This window comes from Crinia signifera, chromosome 4, assembly GCF_055691185.1.
Source record: "Crinia signifera chromosome 4, ASM5569118v1, whole genome shotgun sequence".
Taxonomy (NCBI): Eukaryota; Metazoa; Chordata; class Amphibia; order Anura; family Myobatrachidae; genus Crinia; species Crinia signifera.
The window spans coordinates 338,711,484-338,731,588 of record NC_139220.1 but is presented as its reverse complement, the minus strand read 5'-3'; the positions used below and the strand labels follow the sequence as shown (position 1 = coordinate 338,731,588).

Below are 20,105 nucleotides of genomic sequence, written 5' to 3'. Positions count from 1 at the left end.
AAAAACATTAGACAAAGGTCAAAGTTTACGGAAATTGGTAGAAATAAGACAAAAAAAAAGATGAAGATGTACAAGATTACGGTGTATGTTTTAAGGGGAAACGATCATCTGTCAGACCAGACTTAGGTCGACAGTCATTAGGTCGACTGGCCCCAAGGTCGACAGGGTTAAAGGTCAACATGGGCCAAGGTTGACCTGGATTTAGGTCGACATGAGTTTTTCACTGTTTTTTGAGCCGACATGTGCCAACAGACGGTATTTCATGCCCTACCCTAGGGCATGGTGGGAGAATATAATAGTGTTTCCGAGCGTAGCGAGGCACCGTGACCGAAGCATTGCAAGCAAAGTTAGCGATGCGAGGGGCTGCGGTTCAACTCCAACTGTGTCCATGTCGACTGTGTTGACATTCGGGTAAAAAACAGTGAAAAACTCATGTCGAACTAATGACTGTCGACCTTGGCCCCTGTCGATCTTTAACCCTGTCGACCTTGGGGCCAGTCGACCTTCCGGGGTCGACCTAATGACTGTAGACCTAAGTCTGGTTTGACATATGTACCAATTCCGTTTTAAGGATGGTATCCAGAAGTATACTGATTGGGTTCATGATAATGACCAGGACTTCACTAGAACAGATTTAGTTACATTTGTAGATGGCTTACACAAGGAAGTCAGAGAAGAAATCATCTTGTCAGCACCTGAACTAGTAGCAATAGGACAGAGAGCGTATGAAGTACTAGTTAAACGAAAGGAAAAGATTGAGAAAAAGGACAAGGTTAAACGTATGGCACTTACTAATGTAAGACAGGAGCCACAGGGAAATACTAGTTTCAAACTGTTCCAGTATCAACCATACAGGTATCGCCCCTAGGAGTACCAGACAGTACACCACCCTATCCTCCCACAGGTGTTATTTATATAGCAACACCCCAAGTCTATTCTGGACCTAAAGGTAGAGGTCAAGGCAGAGGTTACTTTCCGAAACCTAAAGTACAGCCAAATCACCAGAGATTCATTCCAGCAGTTCCCTACCAGGTCCAAGAACAAGTAAATTGATGTTTCCATTGTGGACAGTCTGGACATATGGCCATAGTATGTCCACACAACACTACATAGGAAATTGTGGAGTGTGGGGAACAGAACACTGAATGCAGACCTGATCTTGAAATCGAATTGTCTATAACAAGAGTGAACCTTATGTTTCCATAAGTATCGATGGAACTGAAATTCCCGCGTTGTCGATACTGGCGCTACTAGATCCCTGCTGAATGTATCCGTAGAGAAACTTCCCACCTCAGGTGATGTGATCTCTATGGTTGGGGTAAGTAATTCTATTATGTCCGCCCCTGTCACAGAGGAAATACCAGTATCAATAGGTAACACACGTGTACTGCATTCTTTTGTTCTCTCACCACACTCCCCTTGTAGCCTTTTAGGCCGTGACTTACTTTGTAAACTCGGAGCAACAATTACACTTCGCCCCACTGGGGTAGTGGTAGACATACCGGACACACATTTGCAAATAGGCTTAGATCTCTTGTACATGCCACTTTTACAAAGGGAAGATCAAGGTACTGAGACTCTTCCATTGCACTGAATACATCCAGATGTATGGGTTACTGACGGAAGTACACAAGGTCTGATGCAGGTACCACCTGTAAGGATTCGTAGGGATTTGACTGTCCCTGTTCCACGGTTACCACAATGGGCCTTATTCTGGTCGGTGCGGCCGGATCCGATTATGCGGCCAGGACCGTGCGTGCGAAACCCCGCCTTCCATACGGATCGCCAACTCCGTCCGTACGCGGTAAGAAGCTGGCCGAACGGACCGCACGTGTATTTTACACGGAATACGCCTCCTCCATCTAAGGGAACCTCCCCCATCATTCGATGGTCGCAGACCATCGAATGCAGGACCGAGTGCTCCACCAGCTCCCGCAACCTCAGACCACATGGACATTTTTCCGTGCAAAAGCAGGGATCTGGGCGGGCAGCTGACATCCGGCGATGTCATATGTCCGCCCCCTACACGTGCGTCATGGCCGCATTACCATACCTACGCCCAGCGTTTGCATGGGAACGCCCGTGAAACGCGGGGCGTATGCATATGGTAATGAGCACAAATAGCCCTTCACGCCCCTCTCCACCCCCTGTTCGGAGTGTTCACATTTCATGCGGGATTTGGCCGTACACCCCGCTCGCACATGCGCAGACACAAAACATCGGCGGCCCGAACGCACGCGGATATATCCGCACCAACCAGAATAAGGGCCAATATCCTCTGTTGCCACAGGCAACCGAGGGTATTAGACCAGTCATAGCACAATTGTGCGCTGAAGGTACTTTGGTTCGGTGTCAAAGTGAAGCAAATTCGCCTCTGTTTCCAGTGCCCAAACTGCTCAAACCCAGTGAATTAACTCCTTCATGGAGAATCATTGTTGATCTAAGAGCAATTAACAGCACCATAATACCTTCAGCGCCAATTGTTCCTAATCCTGCCACAAACTTGTCCAGTGTTCCACCTACTGCAGAGGTATACACGGTCATTGATTTGGCATCAGCATTCTACTCAGTACCCATACACCCAGATGATCAATGGTTGTTTGCTTTCACCTATGAAGGGAAGCAATACACCTGGACAAGATTACCTATGGGAATGTCAGATTCACCATCTTGCTTTTCACTAGCCCTCAGACAGAAATTGGATGAATGGGTTGCTCCCAAGGGCTCCGTGCTCATCCAATATGTGGATGATCTGTTATTGTGCGGCACTGACTATGAGACTCTTGAAACTGATTCTGTGTCTTTGCTTAATAACTTAGCTAAAATGGGCCGGAAAGTCGATAAAAAAGAAATTACAATGGTGTAAATCACATGTGGACTACCTGGGACATTGTCTCAGTAAGGGAACCAGACACATCACAGACAAACGACGAACGGTCATACAACATCAAACTTTTCCAAAAACACTTAGACAGCTCAGGGCCTTTCTTGGTCTAGTTGGCTATTGCAGACAGTGGATTCCAGGATACTCACATGTCATACAACCAATACAGGACTTCGTTAAAGGACATGACAGTACAAAGTACACTTTTACCAAACAAGACTTAACGTCTGTTTGTTTTGAGGCTTTCTCTAAAATTAAGCAAGCCCTCATTAGTGCTCCAGCACTAGGGCTACCTGATTATACAAAGCCATATCAAGTTTTTTTGTGTGGAACAGGCCTGTACTGTACTATAGCATCTAAGTACTAGACGCACCCCTCAGACGCCCCCTTTGTTAGCGGTGTGCCAGGCTGTCTATTTCTCTGTGGAACTACAAGTGCCACAATGACCTGTCAGCGCTGGGCTGGCGCAGAGTCACTACGCTGACAATGTAGTTCAAGCTGCCGCCGTTAACTACAAAAGTAAGGCAGCCGTTGGACTACACTGATAACGTAACTTAGAGAAGTAAGGCAGCCGTTGGGTGTACAGCTGTCAGGATTCAAACATAGCGTAGCGTAGAGCTGCCGCCATAACACTACACAAGTAAGGCAGCCTATGAGCGATGCTGATAACGTAGCTTAGAGAAGTAAGGCAGCCGTTGGGTGTACAGCTGCCAGGATTCATATGTAGAGCTGCCCCCATTAAACTACACAAGTACCGGTATTTGCTGATCCTGGTGGATCAGTTTTCAAATTGGACGGAAGCTTTCCCTACAAGTAAAAATAATGCTCCAACTGTAGTTAAGTGTTTGGCTAAGGAAGTAATTCCAATATTTGGAGTTATGCAAGTTCTTTCCTCAGATAGAGGTACTCATTTTGAAAACCACCTAATGACACAAGTTTCAGACATGTTGGGTATAAAACAACAATTACAAACCGCATACAGCCCAGAATCGAGTGGACTTGTAGATAGAACAAATCAGACTATTAAACGATATTTAAAATGACATCCGGATATGGCACTTGGGTAGATAACCTTCCTGTTGTTTTAACTACTCACAATCTTTGCCCTGGAGATTACGTACTGCTCAGAAACAACACTCCCAGAACAGCTTTGAGTCCACGCTGGAAAGGACCATATCAAGTTATTTTAATTACTCCAACTGCCGTAAAGGTAGAGGGGAAAAGGAGCTGGGTGTACCCCTCACATTGTAAGTAGGCCAGATTGTAACCCTATTCTGCCTCCGGGGTCTGCAGCAAGAAATCCAAACTTAGGAGGAACCACTCATAACAGAGTGAACACAGCAGCACCGTACACTCCACCCCTAACTAGGTCCAAAGCAAGGACTCAGCTGACCAATGCATTACAGTGCTCTCATTGGCCATAGGCCAGACTTCAGATTGTGGGCGCTAATTATAGGCTCTGGGTGCTTGACAATGCTCATTCTTTATTTAGTTGATATAATAATACAAAGGCAAGCAGATAACGATTTTGGCAAGGTCACACAAACACGATTTAAAAGAATGAATTCAACATTGCTTGATAATGAGGATAATTCCTTAATTCTCTCGCATGGTCTAGTAGCACAATATGCTAATGCTTCGAACTGCTGGGTTTGTACACCTCCACCAGTTTCAGCAAAAAGTATGGTATGGCTGGCACTTTCACTAAATCTGACACAAATTAGGAGTTTTCTATGTCCACAAGGTACGATAGATGATTACAAAAACAGAAGCCCTCATTTTCTTGTGTCTGGAATATTGGGTACTCCTACAGACTGTATAAACAAAACCCTTACATATAAGCAAACATTGCCGTATAACTATGTTATCTCAGAGGAAAACAAAAAGCTTCATGTAAATCATACGACAAGTAGGAGATGTGAGAATTATTACAAAGACCCACATTGGAACCAGAATCAGACTTCTAATGACAATACTTTTCCTCTAACTCTTATAGGAGGAACTATAGTGATTAGCTGTAACTATGAAACTTACACCTGCAATTATTTACTGCATCCAGATCTGTTAGCATTATTTCATGACTGTGCCAATAACAGTGATTGTGCAGTGGCGTAGCTACTGTACGGCAGCCACCGCGGTTGCATGGGGGAGGAAGCTCCAGTGGGGTGCCGCTGGTGCTCATCAGGTGGCAGAAGCCGAGAGGGTGGCGGGAGAGCCGCCCGTGCCGCCGCCGCTTTCCAGGTCCGGCACCGCAGATATTGTCCTCCTGGCTCCGTCTCCTGCAGTTCTAATGAAAAATTACACGACAAAATGGCTGCCCCCATACAGCTGACAGGTTTTTAGGAATGTTAGCGAAGGTGGCGGCATGCGGGAGGGGTAAGGGCGGTGCATAAATTTACTTGGGTGGGAGGACTATGGGGGGGGTGGCGGCGATAGCAATATCGTCGGGGGGGGGGTGCAAAAATGTTCGTTAGCCACTGTGAGTGTGGGTGCTATTGATCTGTAAGATGTAGTGGTAAATACTTATGGGGAGATTCACCGTTAACCCTACCCCCAGATGTATATTATATATGTGGTAATAGAGCATATAGATGGTTACCTGTTAAAGCTAATGGTACATGTTTCATTGGTAAATTGGTTCCAGATATTAGCATACATGCTGATAATACAATATTCCCTAATTATACTGTTCAGCCTCACCAAATAGGAAAAAGACACTAGCAGCTTACGAAAAGCTAAAGATTTAGTTTATCAAGATCCTATGCAAAGGTTTGGTTGGTTGCTGACATTAACTGGACAACAAGTTATTACTATCCTTTTATTGCCAATCTATCAACTTATTGACAATATTACTGAAATGTATGATGAAACGTTTCGGTTTATTGGAGAAGAACTTTAACTATAAAGACAGAAGTTATTCAGCATAGATTGGTTATCGATTATTCAGCTTTTATTCAAAGACAAAACGGACTCAGAAAAGATTTCTAATTGCTGCAATAGGAGGGACTGATAAGATGGGAGTTTTATTTATTGCTATATGAACATTTGATTCCAGCATTCAGAATTCATTTCCAAGGGCTTCGTCAAAGGACTATTCTATTCCTGTCAAAGACTAACCTATGACGGACTAAAGATAACACAGTATACATTGCGTTACAACAGTGGAAACCTATTACCTCAGCAGACTGGAGAAAGGAGAAACGTGCAGAAGACTTGTCATCCATATACTGTATGAATAGTTAGAGTAATCCCTTATATGTAAAACCCCTTTTCTGAATGTGCCCTTAGTTAGCGGTTACTGGCGGTAACTAGGGGGGACTAGGACTTCACCATCATCTGACAGCACCTTGTAGCTAGATGCTCGGATGTCTGTATCCTGAAAAATAAACTAAGTCACATACATTGCAAGGGAACCCTGGTCTGATGGTTTCTATTGATTCATCATTACCAACACTATTATCACCAAAATCATCACCACCACTATTATCACCACCACTATTACCAGGAGCATTATCATCCTAACTATTCTCACCACCACTATTACCACCAACATCACCATCACTTTCACCAACACCACTACCATCAATACCACCACTATTATCACCAACACCATCCGAAGCATTGCGAGCGATGCAAGCGGCTGCTATTTTTTCATCTGTCTACATTCTATGGGTGACATTCTATGGGATGAGATAAATGCGCATTTTTTTATCTCGCACCACATCGCCGCTCTTCGCACTTTTTGAAATCACATTTTTTGGTAATAATTCGCATATTTAATGGGATGCGATTTGGAGGCTGAAAAGTGCGATTTTATGACACAAAAAAGTGTGATTTCTTCCGTCGGTCATGTGCGAGTTTTGGACCAACCGGAGTGCGATTTACAAGACTGTCTCCGCATGACTAAGAACCCCCTAACCTATTGGCCCACCTCTGTCCCCTCCATTATGCATCACACCCCCTATATAAAGGGGCACTGGCCAGGGGCGGATTTAGGGATGAGGGCGCCCCTAGGCACAACAATAATGTTTACTAAGTAGGACAGTTTATAGGAGCAGTATCTGCATGTCCTATCCATTTTTACTCTATTTAAGATGGAATATAGTACAGTACAGTGGATATTTTGCAGTTATTGGTACATTTTGGGCTGACAGTACTATCACAGGCATCCAAGTGCCGCCCCCAAACATGTGCCGCCCCTAGGCCGGTGCCTCACGTGCCTAATGGGAAATTCGGCTCTGGCACTGGCGCCATTTCACTCTTTGATAGGAAGTAAGGAGCATGGAGAGGAGCAGTGGCAGTGTGAGCAGAGGAAGAGGTGTTGGTGGCAGAGTGAGCAGTGGCAGAGTGAGCAGTGGCAGAGTGAGCAGTGGCAGAGGAAGCAGTGGCAGAGGGAGCAGTGGCAGAGGGAGCAGTGGCAGAGGGAGCAGAGGAAGAGGAAGCAGAGGAAGAGGGAGCAGAGGAAGAGGGAGCAGTGGCAGAGGGAGCAGTGGCAGAGGGAGCAGTGGCAGAGGGAGAAGTGGCAGAGGAGGCAGTGGCAGCAGCCAGCCAAGTGGGAGAGGCAGCAGAGGACTGCTGAGGTCGTCCTCCATTACAGGGAGTGGCAGCAGTGTGGCAGGCAGCATGGCCACAGCAAGGCCAGCCCCAGACCAGGCCCTGGCGGACCAGCCCCAGCAGGAGGAGGTGGAGGATCCGCTGGCATCCCCATCCTATACCCAGGAGCTATTTCATACCCCAGAGCAGCTGCAGGATGGCCACATGTCAGAGGTGGAGGAAGATGGAGGTGAGGAGGAGGAAGACACTGGCATGGAGGAGGAGGGGTACATGGCTGAAGTAGAAAATGAGGAGGAGGAGGTAGAAGCTGGCCGCACAAAAAGTGGCCGAAAGGTAAGATTCTCCCACGAGGATAATGCTGCGCTTGTCCGGGCTATCATACCCGTGTTTGACCGGTTACTGGGGAAAAGTCACCACAAGACCACTGCACAGCGGAAAAGGGCTATGTGGAAGGACATCACCCAGGCGGTGAACGCTGTAAGTCAGCACAAGCGACTGGTCAGAAATGTCAAGAAGAGATTCAATGACATCAAGAGACAGCTCAAAAGTAAAATGGCCATGGGGTTGGAGGAGGCCACCAAGACTGGCAGAGGAAGCCCCACCACTGTCTGCTACACGTCCTATGAGGTCAAGCTCAAAAGAATCATACCCCCTGAGGTCCTGCCTGGCATGCATGTCGCGGATACCGATAGGCCGCCAACGCCATCCAGAGCTGGTAAGTGTGACCACATGCAATCTTAAACATACATGGCAATGTTTTCAAACTGTAATGTTCACTTGTATTGTTATGCTAAGTAAAGTGCTGCTGTGGAACTACATAGCCCAGCAAGGTCAAGCACAATAAATTGCCTGCTCCTACTTTCAAATTGGTCATAATGCTGGGCCTTGTAGTTCCACAACTGCTGATATTGATCAACACTTTAACATTATTTCTAGCAGCTTAACATGTATGTGGCCCAAAAAACATTGGTGTACTGGTGGTTTAGCTGCCGTGCCTACATACCACAGATTATCCACCAGTTATAATGTGTCAAATAGTTTAATAATAATCTAACAAAAAATTCAGGTGAAAAACATATGTCAAATAGGGGGAAATTTACTAAAGGAAATTTGTAAAAAAAATAGGTGTATTTGTATCCAAAAATACACTTATTTTTGAAATTTACTATCCCGAAAATACGGCAATTCGTAGTCGTATTGATGTGCTATCAATACGAATACGAATTCCCGTATTTTCGGGATAGTAAATGTCAAAAATAAGTGTATTTCTGGATACAAATACACCTATTTTTTACAAATTTCCTTTAGTAAATTTCCCCCATAATGTGGGGACTTAATAATGTAGTCCTTAACCATAGGAAGTATTGTCCAGTAATGTAATTTCAATGCATATTTGGCATAAATGCTTATCCATTGCAAGGTACATAATGGCTGCCCATCTTTCCTTTCACAGATTGTCCGTCCTGAAGTGCTCACGCATCACAGAAAAGAAGGCCCGTTGGTGCAGAATCTGTGGAAGCAGGTAAAGGAACAAAAAACACGCCATTACACATACAGTACACACACCCATATCACATCAAAAATATCTCACACTACATTCATCTCCTGCTGCTACATTGCAACGGGAATGAATGTAATCTGACAATAGCCATCTCACTTATTATTAATGTCAATGTTACATGCAGTATCGGGGTACATGTGTAAGTACATAACACCCCTAGGTATGTGCGTCCAGCATCTCAAGCCCTTTCTAAAACAGTACTGAAGAGAGAATGGCCTATATATGCATCAGTACTTACCTCTTCATCTGTATCCACAGGTACTGTACAACTAGAAACACAACCAACAGATTCCTCTATGATGATGTTGGACGAAATGGACATCATTCTCGAACCCGTGGAGACCTTTGCGGCAGAGGAGGAAATACAGACGGCATCACAGAGTGATCTTCCCCCAAGTGGGGTGACTCCCAACCCACCCCCACCCACAAACACACCCCATACAGCAACTTCTGCTTCACAAGTAGCTAACTCCTTGGTAAATTTCAAGGAGAAACAAATAGAATTTATGGCCTCCCAAAGCCTGCAAATAGGGAACATCCAGGGGTACATGCGTCACACTCATGTGCGCATTGCTAATAGCATTGACACCCGTTTTGCAGATCTTACTTCTGCTGTAAGGGAACAGAATAGCCATATTGGCAGCCTTGCGCAAAGTATAGCTGCACTAAGCCAATCATGCACAGCGCAGACCAATGCCTTAATAGGTATGCAGGCCCAAATCGAGCAGCTGGAAGGCAATGTCGGAGGTGGCGCAGCATCAACTCTCAGTAGTGTATCTAGCACCCCAATAAGTGGCTCCCCCACTTCCCCACCCCGTCGGAGTATTAGGACCCGGGGTGGCCTGGGTGCAGCTTCAAGAAGTGGTTTAGGGTGGCCTGATGGTGGGAGAAAATAATTCATATTTTTGATACATTTTTAGTTTGCATCTAATATGCAATACATCTTGTTACATCCCCCGACAGTTCGAATATTTGAGTGACAAAAATGCAGGTTGTTTATGACATACTATACTGCAGTAAAAATGTCTAACCGCATACCATTTTGTCTGTGTATTATTTTTAAAACAATTGTTGTGTGAAATATGACATAGTGTAATGGTATATGACAATGGGATTGCTGAAAAGTAGTGTTGGGTAACTCCTGGCCCGTCAAAGGTTGTGGAACTACATATTCCAGCAAGCTCTGGCACTCATTGTTTGGACTGTAATGGTTATAGTGTGTCAGGGCATGCTGGCACGTGTAGTTCCACAACACCAGGTGAGCCATGTTTTAGAGCAAAATTAATTCATACATGTTACAAATGTACTTACAAGGTTGATTACAGCAAGGGATAGGTCAGCACCACCAGCAGCATCCGTTGGGCTCTGTGTATTAGGCTAAATGTGGGTGGAAACAGATGGTATTGGTAAATAATTTGTTTATGAGTACACTTACAGCAAAGGTACATGTTGGAATACAGGGCACATGTGCTTACCAGAAAAGTATCGGCTGATGATGTGTGTGCGCACCAGATTCCCCCTCTGCGTACCCCTCACTACCCGAGGTGTGGTAGGTTGGGCTTCCTGCACGACTGCTGCATGTTCCTCCTCCACATAGGCAGGTTGGGACAGGGCTATGTTATGCAGCATGCAGCAAGCCTGGACGATCATCACTACTTTGGCAGGGTGGTAAAGCAGTGTACCCGATGACCGGTCAAAACACCGGAATCTACTTTTCAATACGCCAAATGTGCGCTCCACCACATTGCGGGTTGCAATATGGGCTTCATTATACCGGTGCTGTGCAGGGCCATTGGGGAGCACAATGGTGTCATGAGCCAGGAAACACACCCATATCCTGAGTCACCTAAAACACAGATAGGAAGTGATTGCCTTATATGGTAATGTATGTGCATTGTGCAAACAGGAGACACTGGGACAAGAGCAATATGCTTGTGAAACTGGAAACACACACATTTGAGCAGGTACAAATAAGGACAGACAGGGTAATATGTAAAAATGTACTTACCAAGTAGCCAGCCCTCTGGCATTTGTTGTTGGGTAAATCGGTTCCAGAGGGCTGAGTGCCTCAGAATATAGGCGTCATGGCAGTTCCCAGGAAAGCCTGCAACAACACTCAGGATTTTGAGATGAGCATCACATACCACCTGAACGTTCAAAGAGTGCCACCCACGCCTATTGACATAGACATATCCCCGCACGTGCGGTGCCCTAATCCCAATGTGTGTGCAGTCTATAGCTCCCAGCACGCGAGGGAATGCTGAGAGTCTATAGAAAGCCACCTTGTGGTCCTGCCACTCCAACTCAGAACTGGGGAATCTGATGTATGTCCGCCACAACTTCTTTAAAGCAAGTAACACTTGAGTAAAATGCTTAGAGAAAGTGGGCTGTGATACCCCCAAGGACCATGAGGTCACAGACTGAGTGGAGCCTGTGGCCAAATAGTAGAGGGTACACATTAATTTCTGCAGCTCAGACACTGCATAGTTGCCTCCCCCAAAAGGGTTCAAATCATCTCTCACCTGTTCATATAAGTCCAACAGGTTATTGCGGTTCAGCCTAAACATCCCCACAACCTGTTGATCCGAGAGGGAGTCCAGGTACAGCCGAGCACGATACATATGTGGGGTACGCAGAAGTCGGGGGGCTACCTGGATCTGGTGTGCAGCTTCCTCCCTCCTGCGCAGCTCCTCCAAATGGGCCACATCACAGATAAGCAACTCCAAACCACTCTGCAAAATCTCCATGTCTCAAACCCTCACAGGTGTCCTTAATGATGTTGGGGTTTATGTAGGGGTGTTTCTGAGTGAAATTGAGGGCACCTGTGCTGAAATTAACCATTTGTGCACTTGACCAAAGTGAGTTCTGGGCCAAATCGCCCAACAGAACCTGGTCTTAAAAAAGTGCGACACCTTAAAAGTGCGATTTGCGAAAACGCATCGCATTAAATAAGTGATTTCTATACTTTTCTGTACGAAAACATCTGGATGCGATAAAAATGCGATTTTTTCTCACACTTTTGGTCCGCATGCGTTATTGCACATAATATGCGATATCCGTCCCTTAGTGCATCCTATTAAATATTAGATTTTAAGGAAAAATGCGATGTCGCCTTTTTTTTTACTAATATTCGCCAAAAAAACACAAATCTCATCCCATAGAATGTCACCCTATATGTCTGTATTTTGACCTTGTCGGGATTTTAAATGTTGGTATTTTCACCGTCAGTCAGTCAATAGGTATTTCAAACCGAATCCCCGGTATGATATCTGCAGATATAAATCCTGTACTGTGCAGAGCATCACTCACACATACAATACCTTTATACAGACCGTCTCACCTGAACCAAATACTCCAAACCTGGAGGTGTAACTGGATATCTCTGCATGGTTACCTGCAACACATAGATATGTTACTATAGACACTACTACACAATGCCATATATACACACAGCCCAGTACATACATTACTACACCGTGCCATATATACATACAGCCCAGTACAGACACTACTACACCATGCCATATATACACACACAGCCCAGTACATACACTACTACACCATGCCATATATACACACACACAGCCCAGTACAGACACTACTACACCATGCCATATATACACACAGCCCAGTACATACACTACTACAACATGCCATATATACACACACAGCCCAGTACATACACTACTACACCATGCCATATATACACACAGCCCAGTACATACATTACTACACCGTGCCATATATACATACAGCCCAGTACAGACACTACTACACCATGCCATATATACACACACAGCCCAGTACAGACACTACTACACCATGCCATATATACACACAGCCCAGTACATACACTACTACACCATGCCATATATACACACAGCCCAGTACATACACTACTACACCATGCCATATATACACACACAGCCCAGTACAGACACTACTACACCGTGCCATATATACACACACAGCCCAGTACATACACTACTACACCATGCCATATATACACACATCCCAGTACAGACACTACTACCCCATGCCATATATACACACACAGCCCAGTACTGACACTACTACACCATGCCATATATACACACACAGCCCAGTACTGACACTACTACACCATGCCATATATACACACACAGCCCAGTACTGACACTACTACACCATGCCATATATACACACACAGCCCAGTATAGACACTACTACACCATGCCATATATACACACAGCCCAGTACAGACACTACTACACCATGCCATATATACACACAGCCCAGTACATACACTACTACACCATGCCATATACACACACAGCCCAGTACAGACACTACTACACCATGCCATATACACACACAGCCCAGTACATACACTACTACACCATGCCATATATACACACACAGCCCAGTACATACACTACTACACCATGCCATATACACACACACAGCCCAGTACATACACTACTACACCATGCCATATATACACACAGCCCAGTACAGACACTACTACACCATGCCATATATACACACAGCCCAGTACATACACTACTACACCATGCCATATACACACAGCCCAGTACAGACACTACTACACCATGCCATATATACACACACAGCCCAGTACAAACACTACTACACCATGCCATATATACACACAGCCCAGTACATACACTACTACACCATGCCATATATACACACACAGCCCAGTACATACACTACTACACCATGCCATATACACACACAGCCCAGTACATACATTACTACACCATGCCATATACACAGCCCAGTACATACACTACTACACCATGCCATATTCACAGCCCAGTACATACACTACTATACCATGCCATATACACACGCAGCCCAGTACATACACTACTACACCATGCCAAATACACACAGTCCAGTACATACACTACTACACCATGCCATATTTACACACACAGCCCAGTACATACACTACTACACCATGCCATATATACACACACAGCCCAGAACAGACACTTCTACACCATGCCATATACACAGCCCAGTACATACAGTACCACACCATGCCATATATACACACACAGCCCACTACAGACACTACCACACCATGCCATATATATACACACAGCCCAGTACAGACACTACTACACCATGCCATATATACACACACACACAGAGCCCAGTACATACACTACAACACCAAGCCATATACACACACAGCCCAGTACAGACACTACTACACCATGTCATATATACACACAGCCCAGTACAGACACTACCACACCATGCCATATATACACACACACAGAGCCCAGTACATAAACTACTACACCATGCCATATACACACACAGCCCAGTACAGACACTACTACACCATGCCATATATACACACAGCCCAGTACATACACCACTACACCATGCCATATACACACACACACAGCCCAGTACAGACACTACTACACCATTCCATATATACACACACAGCCCAGTACAAACACTACTACATCATGTCATATACACACACAGCCCAGTACATACACTACTACACCATGCCATATACACACACAGCCCAGTACATACACTACTACACCATGCTATATACACACACAGCCCAGTACAGACACTACCACACCATGCCATATATACACACACAGAGCCCAGTACATACACTACTACACCATGCCATATACACACAGCCCAGTACATACACTACTACACCATGTCATATACACACAGCCCAGTACAGACACTACTACACCATGCCATATACACACACAGCCCAGTACATACACTACTACACCATGCCATATATACACACACAGCCCAGTACATACACTACTACACCATGCCATATATACACACACAGCCCAGTACAGACACTACTGCACCATGCCATATATACACACAGCCCAGTACATACTGTACACTACTACACCGTGCCATATACACACACAGCCCAGTACATACACTACCACACCATGTCATATATACACACACAGCCCAGTACATACACTACTACACCATGCCATATATACACACAGCCCAGTACATACACTACTACACCATGCCATATATACACACAGCCCAGTACATACACTACAACACCATGTCATATATACACACACAGCCCAGTACATACACTTCTACACCATGCCATATATACACACAGCCCAGTACAGACACTACTACACCATGCCATATATACATACACAGCCCAGTACAGACACTACTACACCATGCCATACACACACAGCCCAGTACATACACTACTACACCATGCCATATACATACCTCCCAACTGTCACGATTTTAGAGGGACAGTCCCGATTTTCGGGTCCTGTCCCGCTGTCCCACCCGCGGCAGGCATTGTCCCGCTGCGGGGGTGGCAGTTGGGAGACCCCCCCAATCTAGTAGAATAGACGCTGTGCGCATGCGCACAGCGTCTATTCTTGTATGAAAATGAGGTCGCGGCTAATTAGCATAAACCTCATTTGCATACACCCCGCCCCCTGTTCGGACGCTTGCGCGGCTTCGCCGCGCGAGTGTCCCTATTTCTTCAGATCAAAAGTTGGGAGGTATGCATATATACACACAGCCCAGTACATACACTACTACACCATGCCATATATACACACACAGCCCAGTACAGACACTACTACACCATTCCATATATACACAGCCCAGTACATACACTACTATACCATGCCATATATACACACACAGCCCAGTACATACACTACTACACCATGCCATATATACACACAGCCCAGTACATACACTACTACACCATGCCATATGTACACACAGCCCAGTACAGACACTACTACACCATGCCATATATACACACAGCCCAGTACAGACACTACTACACCATGCCATATATACACACAGCCCAGTACAGACACTACTACACCATGCCATATATACACACAGCCCAGTACATACACACTACTACACCATGCTATATATATATATATATATATATATATATATATATACACAGCCCAGTACATACACTACTACACCATGTCATATACACACACACAGCCCAGTACATACACTACTACACCATGCCATATACACACAGCCCAGTACAGACACTACTACACCATGCCATATACACATACACACACAGCCCAGTACATACACTACTACACCTTGCCATATATACACACATCCCAGTACAGACACTACTACACCATGCCATATACACACACACACACACACACACAGCCCAGTACATACACTACCACACCATGTCATATATACACACACAGCCCAGTACATACACTACTACACCATGCCATATACACACACAGCCCAGTACAGACACTACTACACCATGCCATATACACACACAGCCCAGTACAGACACTACTACACCATGCCATATACACACAGCCCAGTACAGACACTACTACACCATGCCATATACACACACACACACACACAGCCCAGTACATACACTACTACACCATGCCATATATACACACATCCCAGTACAGACACTACTACACCATGCCATATATACACACACAGCCCAGTACATACACTACTACACCATGCCATATACACACACAGCCCAGTACATACACTACCACACCATGTCATATATACACACACAGCCCAGTACATACACTACTACACCATGCCATATACACACACAGCCCAGTACAGACACTACTACACCATGCCATATACACACACAGCCCAGTACATACACTACCACACCATGTCATATATACACACACAGCCCAGTACATACACTACTACACCATGCCATATATACACACAGACCAGTACAGACACTACTACACCATGCCATATACACACACAGCCCAGTACATACACTACTTCACCATGTCATATATACACACACAGCCCAGTACATACACTACTACACCATGCCATATACACACACAGCCCAGTACAGACACTACTACACCATGCCATATACACACAGCCCAGTACAGACACTACTACACCATGCCATATATACACACACAGCCCAGTACAGACACTACTATACCATGCCATATATACACACACAGCCCAGTACAGACACTACTACACCATGCCATATATACACACAGCCCAGTACATACACTACTATACCATGCCATATATACACACAGCCCAGTACATACACTACTACACCATGCCATATATATATACACAGCCCAGTACAGACACTGCTACACCATGCCATATATACACACAGCCCAGTACAGACACTACTACACCATGCCATATATACACATACAGCCCAGTACATACACTACTACACCATGCCATATATACACACACAGCCCAGTACAGACACTACTACACCATGCCATATATACACACAGCCCAGTACATACAGTACTGCACCATGTCATATACACACACAGCCCAGTACATACACTACTACACCATGCCATATATACACACATCCCAGTACAGACACTACTACACCATGCCATATATACACACACAGCCCAGTACATACACTACTACACCATGCCATATACACACACAGCCCAGTACATACACTACCACACCATGTCATATATACACACACAGCCCAGTACATACACTACTACACCATGCCATATACACACACAGCCCAGTACAGACACTACTACACCATGCCATATACACACACAGCCCAGTACATACACTACCACACCATGTCATATATACACACACAGCCCAGTACATACACTACTACACCATGCCATATATACACACAGACCAGTACAGACACTACTACACCATGCCATATACACACACAGCCCAGTACATACACTACTTCACCATGTCATATATACACACACAGCCCAGTACATACACTACTACACCATGCCATATACACACACAGCCCAGTACAGACACTACTACACCATGCCATATACACACAGCCCAGTACAGACACTACTACACCATGCCATATATACACACACAGCCCAGTACAGACACTACTACACCATGCCATATATACACACAGCCCAGTACATACACTACTATACCATGCCATATATACACACAGCCCAGTACATACACTACTACACCATGCCATATATATATACACAGCCCAGTACAGACACTGCTACACCATGCCATATATACACACAGCCCAGTACAGACACTACTACACCATGCCATATATACACATACAGCCCAGTACATACACTACTACACCATGCCATATATACACACACAGCCCAGTACAGACACTACTACACCATGCCATATATACACACAGCCCAGTACATACAGTACTGCACCATGTCATATACACACACAGCCCAGTACATACACTACTACACCATGCCATATATACACACAGCCCAGTACATACACTACTGCACCATGCCATATATACATACACAGCCCAGTACAGACACTGCTACACCATGCCATATATACACACAGACCAGTACATACACTACTACACCATGCCTTATATACACACAGCCCAGTACAGACACTACTACACCATGCCATATATACACACACACAGCCCAGTACAGACACTACTACACCATGCCATATATACACACAGCCCAGTACATACACTACTACACCATGCCAGATATACACACAGCCTAGTACATACACTACTACACCATGCCATATATACACACAGCCCTGTACAGACACTACTACACCATGCTATATATACACACAGCCCAGTACATACACTACTACACCATGTCATATACACACACACAGCCCAGTACATACACTACTACACCATGCCATATATACACACACAGCCCAGTACATACACTACTACACCATGCCATATACACACACAGCCCAGTACAGCCACTACTACACCATGCCATATATATACACAGCCCAGTACAGACACTACTACACCATGCCATATACACACACACAGCCCAGTACAGACACTACTACACCATGCCATATATACACACACAGCCCAGTACATACAGTACTGCACCATGTCATATACACACACAGCCCAGTACATACACTACTACACCATGCCATATATACACACAGCCCAGTACATACACTACTGCACCATGCCATATATACATACACAGCCCAGTACAGACACTGCTACACCATGCCATATATACACACAGACCAGTACATACACTACTACACCATGCCTTATATACACACAGCCCAGTACAGACACTACTACACCATGCCATATATACACACACACAGCCCAGTACAGACACTACTACACCATGCCATATATACACACAGCCCAGTACATACACTACTACACCATGCCAGATATACACACAGCCCAGTACATACACTACTACACCATGCCATATATACACACAGCCCTGTACAGACACTACTACACCATGCTATATATACACACAGCCCAGTACATACACTACTACACCATGTCATATACACACACACAGCCCAGTACATACACTACTACACCATGCCATATATACACACACAGCCCAGTACATACACTACTACACCATGCCATATACACACACAGCCCAGTACAGCCACTACTACACCATGCCATATATATACACAGTCCAGTGCACCCACTACTACACCATGCCATATATATATATATATATATATATATATATATATATATATATATATATATATATATATATATATATATATATAGCAAGCAGGTGGGGTGTGCTGCAGCACAAAAACGGAGACTGGTCAGCGTGGATAGAAGTAAAGAATTTTTACTCAATTACATCAGACATCCCTATACCGACGTTTCGGGGTCCCGTGCGCCCCGTTTTCAAGGAAAAAAGAGATACACACACACACACACACATCCCAGTACATACACTACTACATACTACTTTTTGCTCTCTCCTGCCTGTCGCTGTCTCTCCTTCCTGTCGCTGTCTCTCTTGCCTGTCGCTGTCTCCCGCAGTTGGAGGGTTACACATAGCAGGAAATGATAATCATATCACAGTGCATCTGGGAAGTGTCAGGATGCGGAATCTCAGTATTGCCAACTGTGATGTAATACAACGTTTATGAAAGATTTATCCGTCGCTGGTATAGATGTCACAAGATTCTGCAATAAACTGTAAGTTTCTGTTACAGGACAGAACACGAGACTGGCGCTCTCCTGTCATTTTTGGTGAAGTCAAC

At 44.9% G+C, this 20,105-nt stretch overlaps 1 protein-coding gene and 1 long non-coding RNA gene across 2 annotated transcripts in view; both read right to left on the bottom strand.

Annotated features, from left to right (window-relative positions):
* Nucleotides 1–19,888, bottom strand: part of LOC146076061 (phospholipid scramblase 3-like) — a 125,452-nt gene extending 105,564 nt beyond the window's left edge. Inside the window, exons 1-2 of the mRNA XM_083185880.1 lie at nucleotides 19,805–19,888; nucleotides 12,340–12,393 (exon numbers count right to left, since the gene is read on the bottom strand). Of these exons, the coding sequence (XP_083042006.1) occupies nucleotides 12,340–12,387 (48 nt within the window). The 5' untranslated portion in view covers nucleotides 12,388–12,393; nucleotides 19,805–19,888. The remainder of the gene's footprint in view (nucleotides 1–12,339; nucleotides 12,394–19,804) is intronic.
* LOC146076062 (uncharacterized) lies at nucleotides 8,749–12,325 on the bottom strand. Its single transcript, XR_014473685.1, has 5 exons — nucleotides 11,008–12,325; nucleotides 10,475–10,845; nucleotides 10,311–10,376; nucleotides 9,238–9,342; nucleotides 8,749–8,948 (listed from the first exon to the last, which is right to left on the bottom strand). It is a non-coding gene; the product is annotated as an uncharacterized LOC146076062 (long non-coding RNA).
* Nucleotides 19,889–20,105: the final 217 nt, after the last annotated feature.